General features: G+C 35.7%; 1 protein-coding gene across 1 annotated transcript in view; it reads right to left on the bottom strand.

Moving 5' to 3' along the window:
* Positions 1–756: 756 nt before the first annotated feature.
* Positions 757–19,270, bottom strand: part of TMEM38B (transmembrane protein 38B) — a 56,541-nt gene continuing 38,027 nt past the window's right edge. Inside the window, exon 6 of the mRNA XM_032860774.1 lies at positions 757–1,722. Within this exon, the coding sequence (XP_032716665.1) occupies positions 1,507–1,722 (216 nt within the window). The 3' untranslated portion in view covers positions 757–1,506. The remainder of the gene's footprint in view (positions 1,723–19,270) is intronic.

Here is a 19,270-nt window from a genome sequence, read left to right as displayed (position 1 = left end):
CTTCTTAGCATCCCAAGGCTATCAAAGGTCCTCCCCCTAAAAAATCTTTTTTGATTTAACAAGTAAAAGCATTGTACCCTGCTGGTGTTTATATTAAAAAACATTTTTTTTTAATTTCTAACTTCAGTGTGATTTGAGTACTTCTATGCCATCCCCAAATGACTTATGTACATACTAACTCTTTGCAGGTAGATTCATTGTCTTGGTTGAAAAAAAACATATTTTTCACAGTGTTTTAAAATTGTAACTAGATTTTTAAGCTATGAAATAAAGCAAGACAGTTTAACATTACTTAGGACCCTTTCTTCTTCTTTTTTGCCAATAGGGACAGACTTAACATCATTCTTCATATGAGGTTTTAGTTTATGTTTCTTCTTGGTTAGCTGGTTAATATCAAATGCTCAAGGACAATTCTCATTAGAACTGAGCATTTCCACATAAGGGTAATTAGTTTTAATTTAAAATAAAATAATATACGTACATGTAGATTAAAATATAACAAACATATACAAATTAGTAAGAGACATTCAACTAGAAAACTGAAAAGTCTCTTACTAATTTGCATATGTTTGTTATATTTTAAACTGAAATGCTGAATCATTAAAGATACTACCATCAATGTATCCAGACCAGCTAAGAAAAGAAAAAAGTTAAGAATATGTGAAATGCTGACAATAATTTCTTTCACAGTTAAAATGAATGTGTTTTAAGAGAGGAAAAAATAAGCTCCTAAAATGAAACTTACAAAGCAAAACATGGGCTTAGTAATTTATTAAAAATTATACCCCTGATTTTCTCTGGAGAAAAAGGAACACTATAAACAAGGGCATGAAATAGACTTCAGATTGAGACTCATACCAATACTCTGTTCTTGCTGAAAAATACTACTGTTTAAAAAATTAAATAAATTTCAAATATTTTCCACTTTATATGGGCTAAAAAATACAATGTTTATATCTGAAATAAAAACTAGTCATTTATTTTCATTCATAATATAAAGTGGTTTAGGTAAGGTTTACTTTTCCCAGTTCTCAAAGTTAAATAGGAATTGTATTCCATATCTAGGAATTATAATAGTAATATTAAGCATAAGTTTAATTTTGCTGAACTAAAGCTCAGATGGATTCAATTAAAAATGTGTATGAAGATACCTAAATAAAACAAAGGCTTTAATTTTTATTATTTTGCAAGGATAGTAAGTTTACTTTTTCTAACGTTAGGGAAAAAATCTAGTCTCCTTTATCAATATAAAACTATTAAAATAATCACAACAGAATCTTTTATATATAACTTAGGAAAACAATTTCACATGATACACTCATAACACTCACGAATTACAATCCAGAAAGAGACAATCTCCCTCAAACAGAAAGAAGTTCTTTCTTTTTGTCACCTCCATTCCTTATATATAATCTTTATTTCACATCATTTACATAGAAATATTTATCACAATCAGACAGGTAGATAAGAAAAAAAATTTCTGCCTTTAGAGCGCATAAAATAAATTTACTCCGTCTTCTTAGTATGTTTCTTTTTAACAGTATCTGAAGCATCAGCTATAGGTTTTGAGGTCGATGAGCCAGTACCATTAAAAGATGATTTTGTTTCACTTTTCTTTTCACATGTTGAAAATTGATGCTGCCAGCCAAACAGCATCCGGCTCACTGTATCCTCGAAAGAAGCAAAAGGCACAGTACCATTCTCTGTAATCATCATGGTTATCTGGAAAAAAAAAGTTCAATTTTGAATTGAAATAACAAATGTTTTCTAATTCTCAAAACTGAGAAGAGAATGTAAATTTAAAAAGAGAGAACGATTAAAGACACATTCTTATTTTTTACTCTTTAAAAAGATTTTTATTGAGTATAATTGACATAGTTCCAGGTGTAAAACATTATTCGATATTTGTATATATTGCAAAGTGATCACCACAATAGGTCACCATACAGTTACATACTTTTTGTGTGATGAGAACTTTTAGCAGCTTTCCAATATGTAATAAACTATTATTAACTATAGTCACTAGGCTGCACATTACATCCCCATGACTTACAACCAGATGTTTGTACTTTTTGAGTCCCTTAATCGATTTCACCTCCCCAACCCTCTGCCTCCAACAGATTAGCAGCCACCAATCTATTTCTTATATTTAGTTTTGTCTTGTTTGTTCATTTGTTTTGTTTTTTAGATTTCACATATAAGTGAAATCATGTAGTATTTGCTTTTCTCTAATTTCACTTAGCTTAAGATCCATCCATGTTGTTGCAAATGGCAAGATTTCATTCTTTTTATTGCTGAATATTCCATTGTATAGATATGTATATACATACACACACACATATATATTACATCTTCTTCATCCATCAACTGACAGTTTGTTTCTATTATCCTGGCTAATATAAATAATGCTGCAATGAACATGGGGGGTGCATCCATCTTTTTGAATTAGTGTCTTCATTTTCTTCAAATATCTATAATGGAACTGCTAGATCATATGGTAGTTCTATTAATTTTTTTTGAGAAACTTCCATACTGTTTTGCACAGCGGTTGCACCAACTTAACACTCTCACCCACAGTGCACAAGGGTTCCCTTTTTTCCACTTGCTACTTCTTGTCTTTTTGATAACAGCCATTCTGACAGGTGTGAGGTGATGTCTCTTTGTGATTTTGATTTGCATTTCCTCATTATCAGTGATGGTGAGCATCTTTTCACATACCTGTTGGCCATCTGTATGTCTTTGGAAAAATATCTACTCAGAGCTATCCATTTTTTAATGGGATTGTTTGTTCTTTTGCTATTCAGTTGTATAAGTTCTTTATGTATTCTGGATATTAACCACTTATCAAATATATGATTTGCTAATATTTTCTCCCATTTGATAGGTTGCCCTTTCATATTGCTAACAGTTTCCTTTGCTGTACAGTTTTTTTTTTTTAATTTGCTGTGCAGTTTTTTTAGCTTAATGTAGTTCCACTTGTTTATTTTTGCTTTTGATGTCTTTGCTTTAGGCGTCAGATCCAAAAAATAGCCAAGACTGATGTCAAGGAGCTTACCACCTATACTTTCTTCTAGGAGTTTTATGGTTTTGGTTCTTCAATCCATTTTGAGTTAATATTTTTGTATGGTGTAAGACAGTGGTCCAATTTCATCCTTTTGTATGTGGCTCTCCAGTTTTCCCAGCACCATTTATTGAAGAAACCATCCTTCCTCCATGATGTATTCTTGACCCATTTGTCATAAATTAATTGACTATATATGCATGGATTTATTTCTTAGAGAAAATACATTCTTTAATCTTTTGGAGAAACAAACTCAGCTAGATTCTAGAAAATCTCTGTTCTCTACAAGTTTATACTTAACCAAAGCAAAAGAACATAACTCATTAATAATAATACAAGGTACCATATTTTGGGGTGCCAAATGAGCAGTATAACCACAAAAATACATTTAGTATTCAAAGGAAACAGGAAGATAAAATAACATCTACAGTCTATACAAAATAACCAATAACACAAACCACTACTATGCTCTTAACATGTGCCAGAACTTTGATAAGTGTTCTATATGATCTATCCTCTATATAATCTTATCCTCTTTAAATTTAACCCAACAATTACTCCACAATTACTCTCAGCATAGAGATGTGAACCAAGGCTGATAGGTTCAGTAACTTGCCCAAAGTCATAGAACTGATAAGCAGTAAAGCAGTTTGGAACACCCAGATTTTGAGCTCAATCACTAAATACAATGCATTCTATCATTATCTAAGGTCACAGACTTTGAGTAAACTGCAGAATACTACCCTTAGGAGGGAGAGTAGAAAGTCTCTAATCATCCAATTTTTCCCACATGTATATACAAAGCATGAAGACATAAGAGGATGGAACATAAAGTGCTACCAAGTCTTTTATTTTTTTTCTAACAATTTTATTTATTTATTTGACAGAGAGAGAAAGATCACAAGTAGGCAGATAGGCAGGCAGAGAGAGAGGAGGTAGCAGGTTCCCCTCCAGCAGAGAGCCCGATGTGGGCCTCTATCCCAGGACCCTGAGACCATGACCTAAGCTGAAGGCAGAGGCTTAACCCACTGAGCCACCTAGGCGCCCAGTGCTACCAATTCTTTATCTGGCAAAATGCAGTGTTCAGAGATGTTCAGATTTACTCAAAAAATTAGACTGGTACCAAAATGGATCTGAAGGGAGAATGTTAAAGACTAGAATGGTTCTGAAAAGCCCAAGAATTTCCAAAAGGCAATTCCTCCAGCAGATCTAAGATAATGAATCAAATTAGAAATTTTTGGAATCAAATCTCCACAAGAGGACCCTACTGAATCCATTCGGTTGAGGAAAATGGAATCAAGAACGAAGTTCTTACTGGGGCCCCTGGGTTGCTCAGTCATTAAGCATCTGCCTTCGGTTCAGGTCTAGATCCCAGGGTTCTGGGACCTAGCCCCACATTGGGCTCCCTGCTCAGTGGGAAGCCTGCTTCTTCCTCTCCCACTCCCCCTGCTTATGTTCCCTCTTTCACTGTGTCTCTGTCAAATAAATAAATAAAATCTTAAAAAAAAAAAAAAAAGAATAAAGTTCTTACTAACTGCAATACTGTCTAGTAGTGAGGAATTGGGAGACAGGTGTCCATCAAGTACGCGTAAGTGAAATGTATACTGTGCAACTGTTAAAATAAATACATAGAAAAGTAATATAGAAAAATTCTTAAAAATACTGTTAGGTGAAAATGAGACAAAGAACAAGAGCTATAATGTACTGTCATTTATATAAATTAAAAATGCACAACACACAACACTGTGGATGTACAAAATGTCACAGAATTGTATACTATGAATAGTTCATTTTGTTTTGTAACTTTGCCCTCAATAAAAACAAACAAAATAACAAACTTTTTTTTTTTAAAGATTTTATTTATTTATTTATTTAACAGACATAGATCACAAGTAGGCGGGGTGGGGGGTGAGGAAGTAGTCTCCCTACTGAGCAGAGAGCCTGATGGGCTCGATCCCAGGACCCTGGGATCACGACCCGAACTGAAGGCAGAGGCCTTAACCCACTGAGCCCCCCAGGTGCCCCCAAAATAACAAACTTTTTAAAAGAGGCATGCTCATGGGCTCCAAGCCAGCCATGACTTTAAAAAAATGCCTTATATCAAACAAACCCAGTCTCTCACCAAAATCAATATAAAAAACAAATACACAAAACAACCATTAAAAGGCAGTGGAGAATAACAAATCAGGTCAAACCTAATAGGGCTATGATTCCCCCTAAGAGAAAGTTAATTGAGTAAGGTGAGGTCCACATTCAACATTTTTTCTTTTTAACGATATGTGTCAATTCACAGCAAACCCAAGTCCAAAATGGGCTAAGGAGACAAAGGCCGCAATGTGAGAAGGCCAAAGCATCTGGGACTTGAGGGCAATACAGCTTAAAGAGAAGAGAACCACAAAAAAGCCCAAAGATCCACACATAACTTGCCCTGGAGAAGTTTACCAACCCTAAACTGTGCAAACACGGAAAGATTTCAAAAACCTAGCAGACAGCAACATATGGAAGCCTTAAAGTAGATCAGACACTTCAGCAGCCAGCTTAAGGTTGGACTTCAAGACCAGCCAAAGTGAAACTGCCTAGGGATATACCTCAAGTTTAAACTGAGACCCCAAAAGGGTCACATTCTAGAAGGGCAAACCCAAAACAGAACAGCATGAACAAAACCTAAAAGCAAATACTGACAGGATTAAAAAAATTCTGCTTGTTCATTATACCTGGCTGCCAGAAAAAGACTGAATGAAGTCCCTGCCCTGAAAGTCCTTACAGAGTAGTCAGAGGCTGCTCAGAGACAGAGTAAACCAGTAATTACAGAGCATAAAAGAATAAATGCAGTGATGGAGGTCTGGTCACAAATATTTAAGTATGAGATACAGATTGGAAGTCATTTCCAGATAAGTAAAAGGTAGAGGCATGAATATGAATGTGGTCACCTGGAGAGAGAATATAGAGTAAAAAGAGTCTAAATACGGGGCGCCTGGGTGGCTCAGTCGTTAAGTGTCTACCTTCTGCTCAGGTCATGATCCCAGGATCCTGAGACTGAGCCCAGCATGGGCTCCTTGCTCAGCAGGAAGCCTGCTTCTCCCTCTCCTACTCCCCCTGCCTATATTCCCTCTCTGTGTGTGTCTCTCTCTGCCAAATAAATAAATAAAATAAATAAAATCTTGAAAAAAAAATCATCTACAAATTTATGTCATTATTGGGTAAGATCTAAGAAGAACTTCTTTGTATTAAATTATTCTTTAGAATAGTTACAATAAGGTGTACTAGCATGATTACCTTGGTCATAGCTTGACTTCATGGACTGCCAATAACAAATAAAAAAATTCTAAAAACCATTGTCCACTGTCAGAAAAACAGTAAAGTCTTTTTACAAACACTAAAAGAGAAGACTGCCAGGATCTAAAGTATTTCCTGAGAACATGAACTACAGTATTTTTCAAAGTCGAGTGTTTTAATAGAATCTCCACTCCCAGTAGACTCATCACTCAGCTAAGAAGAATTGCTGGCATCAGAAATTACTGCTGAGATAGACTTATGAGGTTCAAGGACAAACTTCTGTGAATTCAGCCTCTTACCAGGTCTTGATTCAGCAAGGTGACACAAATATAATGGTAACAAATGGAATGAACCTTTATTCTTTTACAAATAAAATATAAAACTGTCTCCTTATTTAGCAAACTATTAACAGAAAAAGCATAATCCCTAAATTAAATAGCATTTGACTTCCCAGTCTATTGCTTAAAAAGGGAAAGAAGGAAAAGAAAGTAGAAACCCTAAAGACAATCTCATATACACAACATATCCTAAAATATAAACTAATTCAGGTTAAAAAAAAAACTATTAAAAGCTCTTCCACATTCTTTATGTAATACCTCATGTTATAGAATTTCAAAGATGTCCAGAAAAATGTGACATACAATGTAAGTTTTTTAAGGGCACAAAAAGTACTTAATGTACTTCTAGTTCCTCTACAGAGCCTAGCACAGAGTACAATGAATAAACCTAATTTCTACCTCACATGAACTGAACGAGGCTATATAAGCAAAATTTGCACAATTACTCTCTCTCCACCCAGCTTCTTGTCTCTGAGTCCCCAGATCCAATTCTTTGCAGGGCAACTCCTATGTCTACTCCATTAAGCCCTTTGAACAACCTCCAATAAAAGTCTCCTTGCCCTTGAATGAACTCCCAATGGCAAGTGGCATATTCAACCATGTTTTCTATCATCTATGCTTTCTTCATAGGTAATGTCACTCACTCAGGCATCAGTAATTATTAACCAGATGATGTCAAATAAATTAAAAATTTAAGATTTCAATTTTTGTAAATGTCCTTTTCAATAAACTGGGTAAATAAATTGTTCATTTCTCGTAGTACAATCTTAGATAATTAAGTATGGAAGAATTCAATACAGAGAGACCTCTAAAAGAGGCTTTGACCATTTATCAGTCACTCAAATATATATATTTAAAATCTACTTGGGGCGCCTGGGTGGCTCAGTGGGTTAAGCCTCTGCCTTCGGCTCAGGTCATGATCCCAGGGTCCTGGGATGGAGCCCCACATTGGGGTCTCTGCTCAGTAGGGAGCCTGCTTCCCCCTCTCTCTCTGCCTGCCTTTCTGCCTCCTTGTGATCTCTGTCTGTCAAATAAATAGATAAATTAATTTTAAAAAAGAATTTTAATAAATAAATAAAATCTACTAAAATACTAAACAAACTGCCAGGGATACAGTGATAAATGAAACAAATGTGATCCCTATCCTCAAAGTTTAAAAGTACAATGTAGGGGCACCTGAGTGGCTCAGTGGGTTAAGCCTCTGCCTTCAGCTCAGGTCATGATCTCAGGGTCCTGGGATCAAGCCCCGCATCCAGTTCTCTGCTTGGCAGGGAGCCTGCTTCCCCTCTCTCTCTCTCTGCCTGCCTCTCTGCCTACTTGTGATCTCTGTCAAATAAATAAATAAAATCTTTTAAAAAAATAAAAGTAGAGTGTGTATGTCTCATATTTCTCTTTCTCACATTTCTCTTCATAGTATCTTAAGGATAGACTCTGGGTCTTATTCCAAGTTGATATGCTCATATGTATCCCTCAGAGGGCCTAATAACACTGTCCCTCATTCATGTTTTCATTAACATACTATCTGAATACACCTCTCAACAGCATTCAGCACAACTCACTTAGAGTCTATTCTTCATAAAACTGTATCTTGGTTTTCCCCTTGTCTAACAACTTCTTTCCAGTTTCCCATTCTGAATCTTCCTTCTCTAAGTATTAAAGAATCTCATAGCTCTATCCTCATTCCTGTCTCACTCTGTTTCTCTATGTAATATAACTGCCTCCTTAATTTATAAATTAAATACAAACTCAATAAAAAAAATGCCAACAAGTTTTTTATAGTTAAGACAAATTACTATTTTTTAAAAGATTTTTTTATTTCTTTATGTGACAAAGATCACAAGTAGGCAGAGAGGCAGGCAGAGAGAGAGGAGGAAGCGGCCTCCCTGCTGAGCAGAGAACCTGATGTGGGGCTCGATCCCAGGACCCTGGGATCACAACCTGAGCTGAAGGCAGAGGCCCCAACCCACTAAGTCACCCAGGTACCCCAAGACAAATTGCTATTAAAGTTTATACCAATATGCAAAAATAGCTGGAAAAAAGTTGAAGAGAAAAACAAACATGAAAGAATATCCAAAAAACACTGAAAGCAAAAAATTCCAGAAGTACCTGATTCTCCATAGCATTATAGATAGAACACAGAGCCAGACTTTTTAAATTTTGCCAGCCAGATAAATGAAAAATGATATCTGAGTGTTATTTTAATTAATTTCTCAAACGATGAGTGTTGCATATCTTTTCACATGTTTGAAAGATATCGTATCTTCTCTGTGTGAATTGTCTGTTGACAGCTTCCTTTTAATTCTTCTATCAGGTTTTTGGCCCTGTATCCCTTAATTTTTAAGAAGTTGTTACTATTACATAGATAAGCCTCTGTGATGTATGTCACAAGTACTTCCATCACAATTTGACAGCTGTATTTTTTACTTTGTCCATGGTGCTTTCTTCCATGCAACTTTTCCAAAAAGTGTTAGAGTCAAACTTATCAACCTTTTGTTTATAGAAAAAGAATAAAGAAAGCCCAGAGTAAGTACAAGGAAGGACATACTATAGACCTGAAATTGTGAAATATCAAACGGAAAACAATGACACCAAAGGCTGGGTCTTTCCAACAAACAATGAAATTGATAAACATTTAGTAGGACTGATTTAAAAAGAAGATACAAATTACCAATACCAGGAACTAAAGCAGGGACATGACTACAAATTCTACAGACATTAAAAAGGTAACAAAGAAGTGCCAGGAAAATTTCATGCCAATAAAATATAAAATTTAAGCAAAATGGCAAATTCCTTGAAAAATACAACTTACCAAGTGAACACAAGTAAAATAGAAAATAGTCTTATATATCAAACACTGAACCAAGAAACAGTATCAAACCTACAAAAATGCTTTCAGAGAATAGACAATTGAACACTTCTCAACTTATTTAATAAGCCAAGTGTTACGCTGATATAAAAATCAGACAAAGAAATTACAAAGAAAACTGCAAACCAATATCCTTCATGAACACACTGGAAAAAAGTCTTTTCAAAGTATCAGCAAATTGAATCTAGCAATATACAAAATGGATACATCATAGCTAAACGGGGTTTTTCACAGAAATGAAAGGTTGATACAACATTTCTTAAGATCAATGTAATCTAATATATTAACAGAATACAGGAGAAAAAACCATATAATCACCTCAACCAATCCAGAACAAAGCATTTAACAAAATTCCAAACCAATTCATGATAAAGATTCTCACCAAATTAGGAGTATAAAGGAATTTCCTCAACCTGATAAAGTATATTGATAAGAACTTACAGCTCATATCAATATTAATGTATGATGAATGTCTTCCCACTAAGGTTAGGAACAAGACAAAGATGTCTACTCTCACTAACCATTTCTATTCACCATTGTACTGGGGGTTCCAGCCAGGACAATAAGGCAATAAAAAGAAATAAACAGTATCTATTAAAAAGGAAAAAGTAAAAAATTATACACAAGATTGCATTTGTAGACAATACTAAGAAATCTACACAAAATATACCAGAATTAATGTGTAAATTTAGAAAGGTCACAGGATACAAGAAAAACAAGAATCAACCATAAATCTATATGTAAACAATGTAAAATGTAAAATTGAACATTTTAAAATTACTATTTATAAAGGCATCCAAAAATATTAACTACTTCAGGATAAGTTTAACAAAATATATGTAAAACAATGAAAACACAAAAATTTAAGAAGACCTAAATAAACAGAGAAATATATCATATTGATAGACTGGCAGGTTCAATATTTTTAAGATATTATTTCTCCCAAATGGATCTATAAACACAACACAATCTCAATCACAATCCTAGAAGCCTTGTTGGTTTTTTTTTCTATAAAGTGACACGCTAATCATTAACACTTAGATGAAAATGTAAAACACCTAAAATATCCAAAGAAATCTTGAGAAAGAATAAATTTGAAGTACTTACACTATTTGATTTCAAGACTTATTATAAAATTATAGTTATATAAGATAATTTGGTATTGGTTAAAGATAGACATATAAATCAGTGGAACAGAATATAGTCCAGAAATAGACCCACACATAAAAGGGCAACTGATATTCAACAAAGGTGCCAACATAATTCAATGAGGGAAAAGAGAGCCTTTTCAACAAATAGTCCTGGAACAAACTCGTGTTCACATGGAGAAAATAAATCTGATCCTTATCTTTTGCCAATCATAAAACTTAATTTGAAATGGATCACATACCTAAATATAAAGGCAAAACTGTATGAAGAAAATACAGGTGAAAAATCCTCACAACCCTGTGATAGGTATGGAAGAATTACTTACATAGTACACAAAAAAGCAGAGCCATAAAAGGAAAATTTCATAAGTTGAACTTCATCAAAATTAAAAACCTCTTTTCTAAAGACAATCTTAATGAAATAAAAAAGAAAGCTACCACGTAGGAGAAAATACTTGCAATTCATGTATGTCATAAAGGATTTGTATCCTAAATATACAGAGAACTGTTACAACTCAATAAGAAGATAAATCATCCAAATTTCAAAAATGGGCAAAGACTGAACAAACACTGGTTAACAATAATAATATAAATGGCCGATAAGCACAAGAAAAGATGCTCAAATTTCTATCAGAGAACTGTAAAAAAAAACAAAAACAAAAAAACCTACAGGGAGATACCACCACATATATTGGAAACAGCTGAAGACTGACAGTAACAAATATTGGCAAGGATATAGAACAACTGGAACTCTCATACACTGCTGGTAGTAATGCTTGATGGGTACAACCATTTTGGAAAACAGTGTGTCAGTTTCTTTAAACATTAAACAAAACATATGCTTTCCATATGACCCAGTAATTCCACTCCTAGTTATTTATCCAAGAGAAATGAAAATACATGTCCACATGAAGTACATGTGTTCATAGCAACTTTATTCATAATAACCTTATTGGAAAAATAAAAAACTAGAAACAATCCAAAATCTGTCAACAGATAACTGGATAAACAAACGGGGGTATATAATGCTAGTTAGCAATACAAAGGAATATCCAACAATATCCAAATCTCAAAAATAGTACACTGAACACGGGCACCTGGGTGGTTCAGCTGGTTAAAAGGCCAACTCTTGATTTTGGCTAGGTCATGATCTCAGGGTCCTGGGATCAAGCCCCATGTTGGGCTCCCCACTAAGCGGGGAGTCTGCCTGTCCCTCTGCCCCTCCTCCCTACTCGAGTTTGTGCTCTCAAATAAAATCTTAAAAAAACACATTATGTCCAACAAAAGAAGCCAGACACAAAAGATACATAGTTTATGATTCCGTTTATATGAAAGTTGAAAAAAGATTAATCTATAGTGACAGAAACTGGGTAAGTGGTACCCTGGAGCTACAAGCAATAGTTGGGATTTACTGGAGTAATACACAAAAACCTTTCTGAAGTAACAGACATACTCTGTATCTTGATTGTGATGATTACGCATGTACATAAATTTGTCAAACTCATCAAAATGTAATCTTAGAGTGAGTATATTTTATTGTATGAAAATTTAGTATGTTAGGTTTTAAAATTTTTTTTAAAGAGCTTGTTCCTAAGTTTTTGATAAATGTAACAGCCCTTTGAAGTCATCCTTTGTATTTCTGGAAAACGTACTGTCAATCAGTCAGATTAATTTTCTCTATAAGATCCTTTAGCCCAATTTTTTCAGATCTGACACCCTGAATAAAAGACCACATATAATAAGGATGAGAAATCAGAGTACACAAAAGAATGAGTTGGTGGCTTGGGTATTAGACGAATCTGAAAGAAAAAAAATGCTACTTTGCTAAAACATTTTCTAACAGAGATACTGATGAAGTTGGGCTCTGTAGCACACACTGGGAGACCTATTGCTGTAGGTTATACTTAGTAAAGGAATGAACAGGTCACAAGATATGTGACTCTTCAGCTTTGTCAGATACTGGCAAACTGCTCTCCCAAGCTACTTCTATTTATACTCTCTCCAAATCCCTTTAAAATAGTTTATATGCTTTGTCTTCAATTCCTCTTATTCACCTCAGTCTATTATAATCATTTTTCTATTCTCTACTAGTCCACTGAAACTGCTTTTACCAAGGTCACCAAATACCTCTTCATTTCAAAATCCAACAGCCTCTTTTCAGTTTTAATCACTCTTAACCACTCAAGTCTCCCTGTGTTTTATTTCACAATAACACTATTTCACCATAACTCCTTATACCAAGGAGCCAAAAGATAATCCATGCCTCTCAAACTTTTCTCTAATCATCTCTTGTGAAAGAAAAAGTGAACCTGGCCGGGCTCAAAACAAAGGCATGCCAAATATAAAACGTCAGATTTTATCTCATCTTAAAAAATGTGACTTTTGAATTCTATCCCATAATATATTCCTGTTTAACTTAAAAATGTCTATAATAATTGACACTGAGATCAACCAATGGTACATAATATATCACATTTATAATGTGACTTTGTACAGTTACTGCCCCAAAAAGCCATAGATCCCTTAGAATATGTATAACTCTAGCTTAGGAAACATAAATGACTTACTCAAAATTGTGAAACCTGGATTTCATATGCTCACTCCAAAGCCCATGTGCTTTTCCCTACATCAACAGTCTTAATTGGCACCTATTTCTTTACTGTGAGACTTGGATTTTAACAAACATTAATGACTTGTGAAAGCTGGCAAAGTAGAACTGAGTTCTCCTTGAATGAAATGAGGACCCTACAAGGGCTGAATATCATTGAATATTCAGTTTGCTTGGGCTACGGAAGAAAGGAAAGGAAGGTAAGAGAGAGGGAAAGAGACAAGAAGAGGAGGAGGAAGAAGTTTAACACATTTCTCTCAGGAAGAAAGAAAATTAATAGATCAGACATGGAAAATATTAGTTGCTATATATTTGAAACATAATGAACAAGCATATGTGTAGATATATGCAGGCTCCTTATACCTCCAAAATAAAGACTATACTTACTTTTCATATATACAAATAATTATAAAATCTCATCAATATTGTAAGGAAATGAAGTCTCAACAAACACAAGAATAACAGACGGACCACATATACCATCTATAATGCAGCTAAAGAAAAGTTTTTAAGGGACGCCTGGGTGGCTCAGTTGGTTAGGCGGCTGCCTTCGGCTCAGGTCATGATCCCAGCGTCCTGGGATCGAGTCCCACATCGGGCTCCTTGCTCGGCGGGGAGCCTGCTTCTCCCTCTGCCTCTGCCTGCCTCTCTGTCTGCCTGTGCTTGCTCACTCTCTCTCCCTCTGTCTCTGACAAATAAATAAATAAAATCTTAAAAAAAAAAAAAAAGAAAAAAGAAAAGTTTTTAAAAGTTTAAACGATTATTTTTAATTTCTGAAATTTTAAAACACACTCTTAAACATTTTTGTTGAAAGAAGAAATTCTAATTGTAAGTTAAGAGGAATTTAAACTGGGGCGCCCAAGTGATACAGTCAGTTAAGTGTCTGAGAGTTTTGGTTCAGGTCATGATCTCAGGGTCTTGGAACTGAGCCCTGCATCGGGCTCCTTGCTCAGCGAGGAATCTGCTGAAGTATATCTTACCCTCTCCCTCTACCTCTCCCCATACTTGCTTGCATGCTCGCTTGCTCTCGGATAAACGGATAAATCTTAAAAAAAAAAAAAAAAAAAGGAATTTAAACTGAATGACAGTAAAAGCACGTACGTGAAAACTTGTGACGTGAGACACAGCAATGTAAAACAGTATGATTGAGAGGAACAACAAAACCAAAAATCGGTCCTCTGAAAAGACTGACAATATACAAAAACCTTTGGTAAGATGGATCAAATAGATCCTTGATGACAGAATAACTGGTTCTAGACTCCAGGCATAAAAACCATAAACCTGACCAAAAAAAGAGGTAAGTACCTTTACAATCTGACCACAGAGAGTATAAGACTGATCATGAAAAGAGAGTAACTGATGAAGTGATCCATATATGTACCTCACTTCTGCCTCAGGACAGTTCTCAAGCAGAAAGCTTGAAGTGAAACTGACGTGGCAGAGACTGAACTCAGTGAAGGTAAACAGACTTGGATCTGCAGGGCAGGGTATCAAATGGGAGGAAAATGGGTAAGCACGGGGCGGGGGGGCGGAGGAGACTTCAGATATCTATGTGGGATGGTGCCACAAGTCCTTGGCTTAGGGCTAGCCTGCATATGTCAAGAGAGAAAATTCCTGTGGCCTATCACAGAGTGGCTGCTAGTGGGTTGAGATATCAAAAGATACACTACAGATTGAGCAATGGTAGGGAAAATTTACTTTCTGTTTCTCTTACAGAACACACAATTTAAACACTTGTATTATAGCGTTCTATGTGTTTGTTTTACTTTTGTGGAGTTATTCTCTTTGAAAAGAGAAATCATATTTATTAGCATCTCTCTATATGCCAAAACATTAGATTATTATCCAAAACAGACTGCACATTTCCTGACTATACAAACAACACAGGAAAAGAGCAAAGAAAAATAAGTAACTACTGCCAAATTTTTCCCTATATATTCTATCAATTCATTTTTTTATATCTAAAAAATGAAAAACTACAGTAGCTACTCAGAAGCAAATGAAAAGCCATTTAAAAATCGATATAAGGGATGCCTGGGTGGCTCAGTTGGTTAAGCGGCTGCCTTCGGCTCAGGTCATGATCCCAGCATCCTGGGATCGAGTCCCACATCGGGCTCCTTGCTCGGCAGGGAGCCTGCTTCTCCCTCTGCCTCTGTCTGCCTGTGCTCGCTTACTCTCTCTCCCTCTGTCTCTGACAAATAAATAAATAAAATCTTTAAAAAATAAATAAATAAATAAATAAATAAAAAATAAAAATCTATATAAATCTAAATGGAATTTAGGCAAAAATATGGGTTAAAATGCACATTCTATTTAGAAATTGGTGGATAATTAGGAAAATGCTGGGAAATATTATGAGACAAGTTCAATACTATATGTTATCACATTGCAATATGGTATTTAAATTTAGGTTTATATTAAAGAACTCTATGTCCAGCAATTATTGTAAGAAAAACTCATTTTTATTGAACAAATTAAGCCTTCAACAAAAACTGATGCTTGTAATTAAAAAGTTCAAGATACTGGTTTACTAATAAGCCCATAATACACGTTCATTTTTTTTAAAGTTAGAAAATCTCAGAAATTATATAGTTCCCAACACTCTTTCAGGATGAAAACACTCAACAAGTGAGGAATAGAAGGGAACTAACTTCCTCAATCTGATAAAGGGCATCAATGAAAGACCCACAGTTAATATCATACTTAATAGTGAAAGACTAAATGGCAACTGAGGGTTGCCAGGGGGAGGGGAGGGTGGTGGGGTTATGGACATCGGGGAGGATACGTGCTATGGTGAGTGCTGTGAAGTGTGTAAACCTGGCAATTCACAGACCTGTACCCCTGGGGCTAATAATACATTATATGTTTATAAAAAATTAAAAAATTATTAAAAAAAAAAAAGAAAGACTAAATGGCTTCACCTTAAGATCCAGGAAAAAGACAAGGATGTTCATTCTATTTCTACTAAACACTGTATTAGATTTCCTAGCCACAGCAACTACACAAGAAAATTAGATAGAAAACATGAAGATTGGAAAGGAAGAAGCAGGGGCTCCTAGGTGGTTCAGTCAGTTAAGCAGCCAACTCTTGACTTTGGCTCGGATCCTGGGATCAAGCCCTGCCTCTGGCTCTATGCTCAGCTGCAAGCCTGCCTGAGGATTCTCTCTTTCCCACTCCTTCTCCCTCAGCCTCTCTCCCCGCCTCAAATAAATAAATCTTAAAAAAAATAATAATAATAAATAAGAAGTAATACCATCTCTATCTGAGGTTAACACGATCTTAAATATATAAAATCCTAAAGAATCCACACCAAAAATACCCACAAAACCTATTAGGGCTAACAAACAAGTTTATTTGCAAGATTAAAGAATACAAGATCAAAAATCAATTTTATTTCTACACATTTACAATGTACAACCTGGAAAACTAAAAAGCAATTACATTTACTATTGCATTAAAAACAATAGGAAGAAATTTAACAAAAGGAGTGTACAACTCATACACTGAAAACATTATGAAAAAATATTTTAAAAGACCTAATAAAAAGGGAGAGGATTCAAGATGGCGGAGGAGTAGGAGGCTGAGATGACATCAGGTAGCAGGAGATCAGCTAGATAGGTATCAAACTATTCCAAACACCTACAAATCTAACAGGAGATGGAAGAGAAGAAGAACAGCAATTCTAGAAGCAGAAAATCGACCACTTTCTGAAAAGTAGGGCCTAAGGAGAAGTGAATCCGAAGCGACGGAAAGATAAGACTGTGGGGAGAGGGGCTGGCTCCCAGCAGGCGGCAGAGCAAAGGAACACAAAATCAGAACTTTTAGAAGTCTGCTCCACTGAGGGACATCACTCCAGAGGCTAAACAGGGGTGGAGCCCTCTTGGGGACAGTGCGGTCTCAGGTCCCGAGGGGTCACAGAAGGATGGGGGTGTCTGAGTATAGCAGAGCTTGCAGGTATTAGAGTGGGGAAGCCGGCTACAGAGACAGAGCAGAGGAGTGAGCTCTTAGCTTGGGTTACCTTACATTGTGATCCGTGGCACAGTCAAGCCACTGTTCTTTGAGCAGGGACCCCACAAGTGGCAGATCTGGGGAGAACCCCCTGGAAGAGCTGCAGGGATCTACTGGATTTGGAGACTCCAAATGAGGCTGTGCGCCAGAGACAGAAACGCTCCATCACAGGCCCGGTGAGCTTGGAGCACAGGTGGAGACCAGGGAGATGGGAGTAATTGAGTGCTTTCTTCTGAGGGTGCAGTGAGGAGTGGGGCCCCGAGCTCTGGACTCCTCTGGGCCGGAGATTGGGAGGACGCCATTTTCATTCCCATCCTCCAGAGCGCTACAGAAACTGTTCAGGGAACAAAAGCTCCCGAGCAAACCAGAGTAGATTACTTAGCCCAGCCCCTGGAAAGGGCAGTGCAATTCCACTTCAGGCAAAGACACTTGAGATTCACTATAATATGCCCCACCCCCAGAAGATCAGCAAGAACATCCAGCCAAGATCAAGCTCACTCAAGGAGAACAGCAGAATTCCAGAGGAGGGGAAAGCAAAGCATGGAATTTATGGTTTTCTCCCCATGATTCTTTAGTCTTGCAAAGTTAATTAAATTTTTAAAAATTTTTTTCTTATTCTAATTTTTTTAACTTTTACTCTTTCCTCTTTTAATGTTTTTTATCTAGTTTATCTTAACAACACCTTTCTTAAAAAAAATCTTTTTGAACCTTTATTATTATAGTCATATTTTATCTTTCACTGTATCTAACTTTATCTTTTGTATACACATAAGGTTTTTTCTTCTAAAAAAATTTTGGGATACAAATTCTTCTAATAGATCAAAATACACCCTAAATCTAGCACAGGGTTTGCTCTAGTCTCTATCCTGAGCAAATTCTCTCCACTTTCTTTTTCTTTCTTTTCCCAACCAACTTATCAACACCTTTTTTAGATTTTTTTTTTAATTTTCATCTTTACCATCAGATTCCATCCCTTAATCGTGTTTACCCTTATTTTTGTGTATATATATATATATATATTTGTTTTTCTTTCTTTAAAATTTTGGGAGGTAGTTTCTTCTAGGAGACCAAAATACTCCCAAAATCAAGTGGGTGGCTCTGTTCTACTCACCAGTCTAACATATATATTTTCTCTTTTCTTTCTCTCTTTTTTTTTAATTTCTTTTTTTTAACTTCTTTTTACCCCCTTTCCTCTCCCCATGATTTGGGGTCTCTTCTGATTTGGTTAACGCACATTTTTCGGGGTCTTGGCTACACTTTTAGTATTTTATTCTCTCGTTCATATATTCTTATCTGGATAAAATGACAAGGCAGAAAAACTCACCACAAAAAAACGAGAGGCAGTACCAAAGGCTAGGGACCTAATCAATACAGACATTGTAACATGTCAGATCTAGAGTTCAGAATGATGATTCTCAAGGTGCTAGCTGAGCTCAAAAAAGGCATGGAAGATATTAGAGAAACTCTGTCTGGGGAAATAAAAGCCCTTTCTGGAAAAATAAAAGAACTAAAATCTAACCAAGCTGAAATCAAAAAAGCCATTAATGAGGTACAATCAAAAATAGAGGCTCTTACTGCTAGGATAAATGAGGCAGAAGAGAGAATTAGTGATATAGAAGACCAAATAACAGAGAATAAAGCTGAGCAAAAGAGAGACAAACAACTACTGGACCACAAGGGGAGAATTTGAGAGAGAAGTGATACCATAAGACGAAACAATATTAGAATAATTGGGATTCCAGAAGAAGAAGAAAGAGAGAGGGTATATTGGAGCAAATTATTGTAGAGAATTTCCCTAATATGGCAAAGGGAACAAGCATCAAAATCCAGGAGGCACAGAAAACCCCCCTCAAAATCATTAAGAATAGGTCCACACCCCATCATCTAATAGTAAAACTTACAAGTCTTAGTGACAAAGAGAAAACCCTGAAAGCAGCTCAGGACAAGAAGTCTGTAACATACAAT

The sequence above is a fragment of the Lontra canadensis genome, unplaced genomic scaffold (assembly GCF_010015895.1).
Source record: "Lontra canadensis isolate GAN:19392208 unplaced genomic scaffold, GSC_riverotter_1.0 scaffold19, whole genome shotgun sequence".
NCBI lineage: Eukaryota > Metazoa > Chordata > Mammalia > Carnivora > Mustelidae > Lontra > Lontra canadensis.
This window is presented reverse-complemented; position numbering and strand designations above follow the sequence as displayed.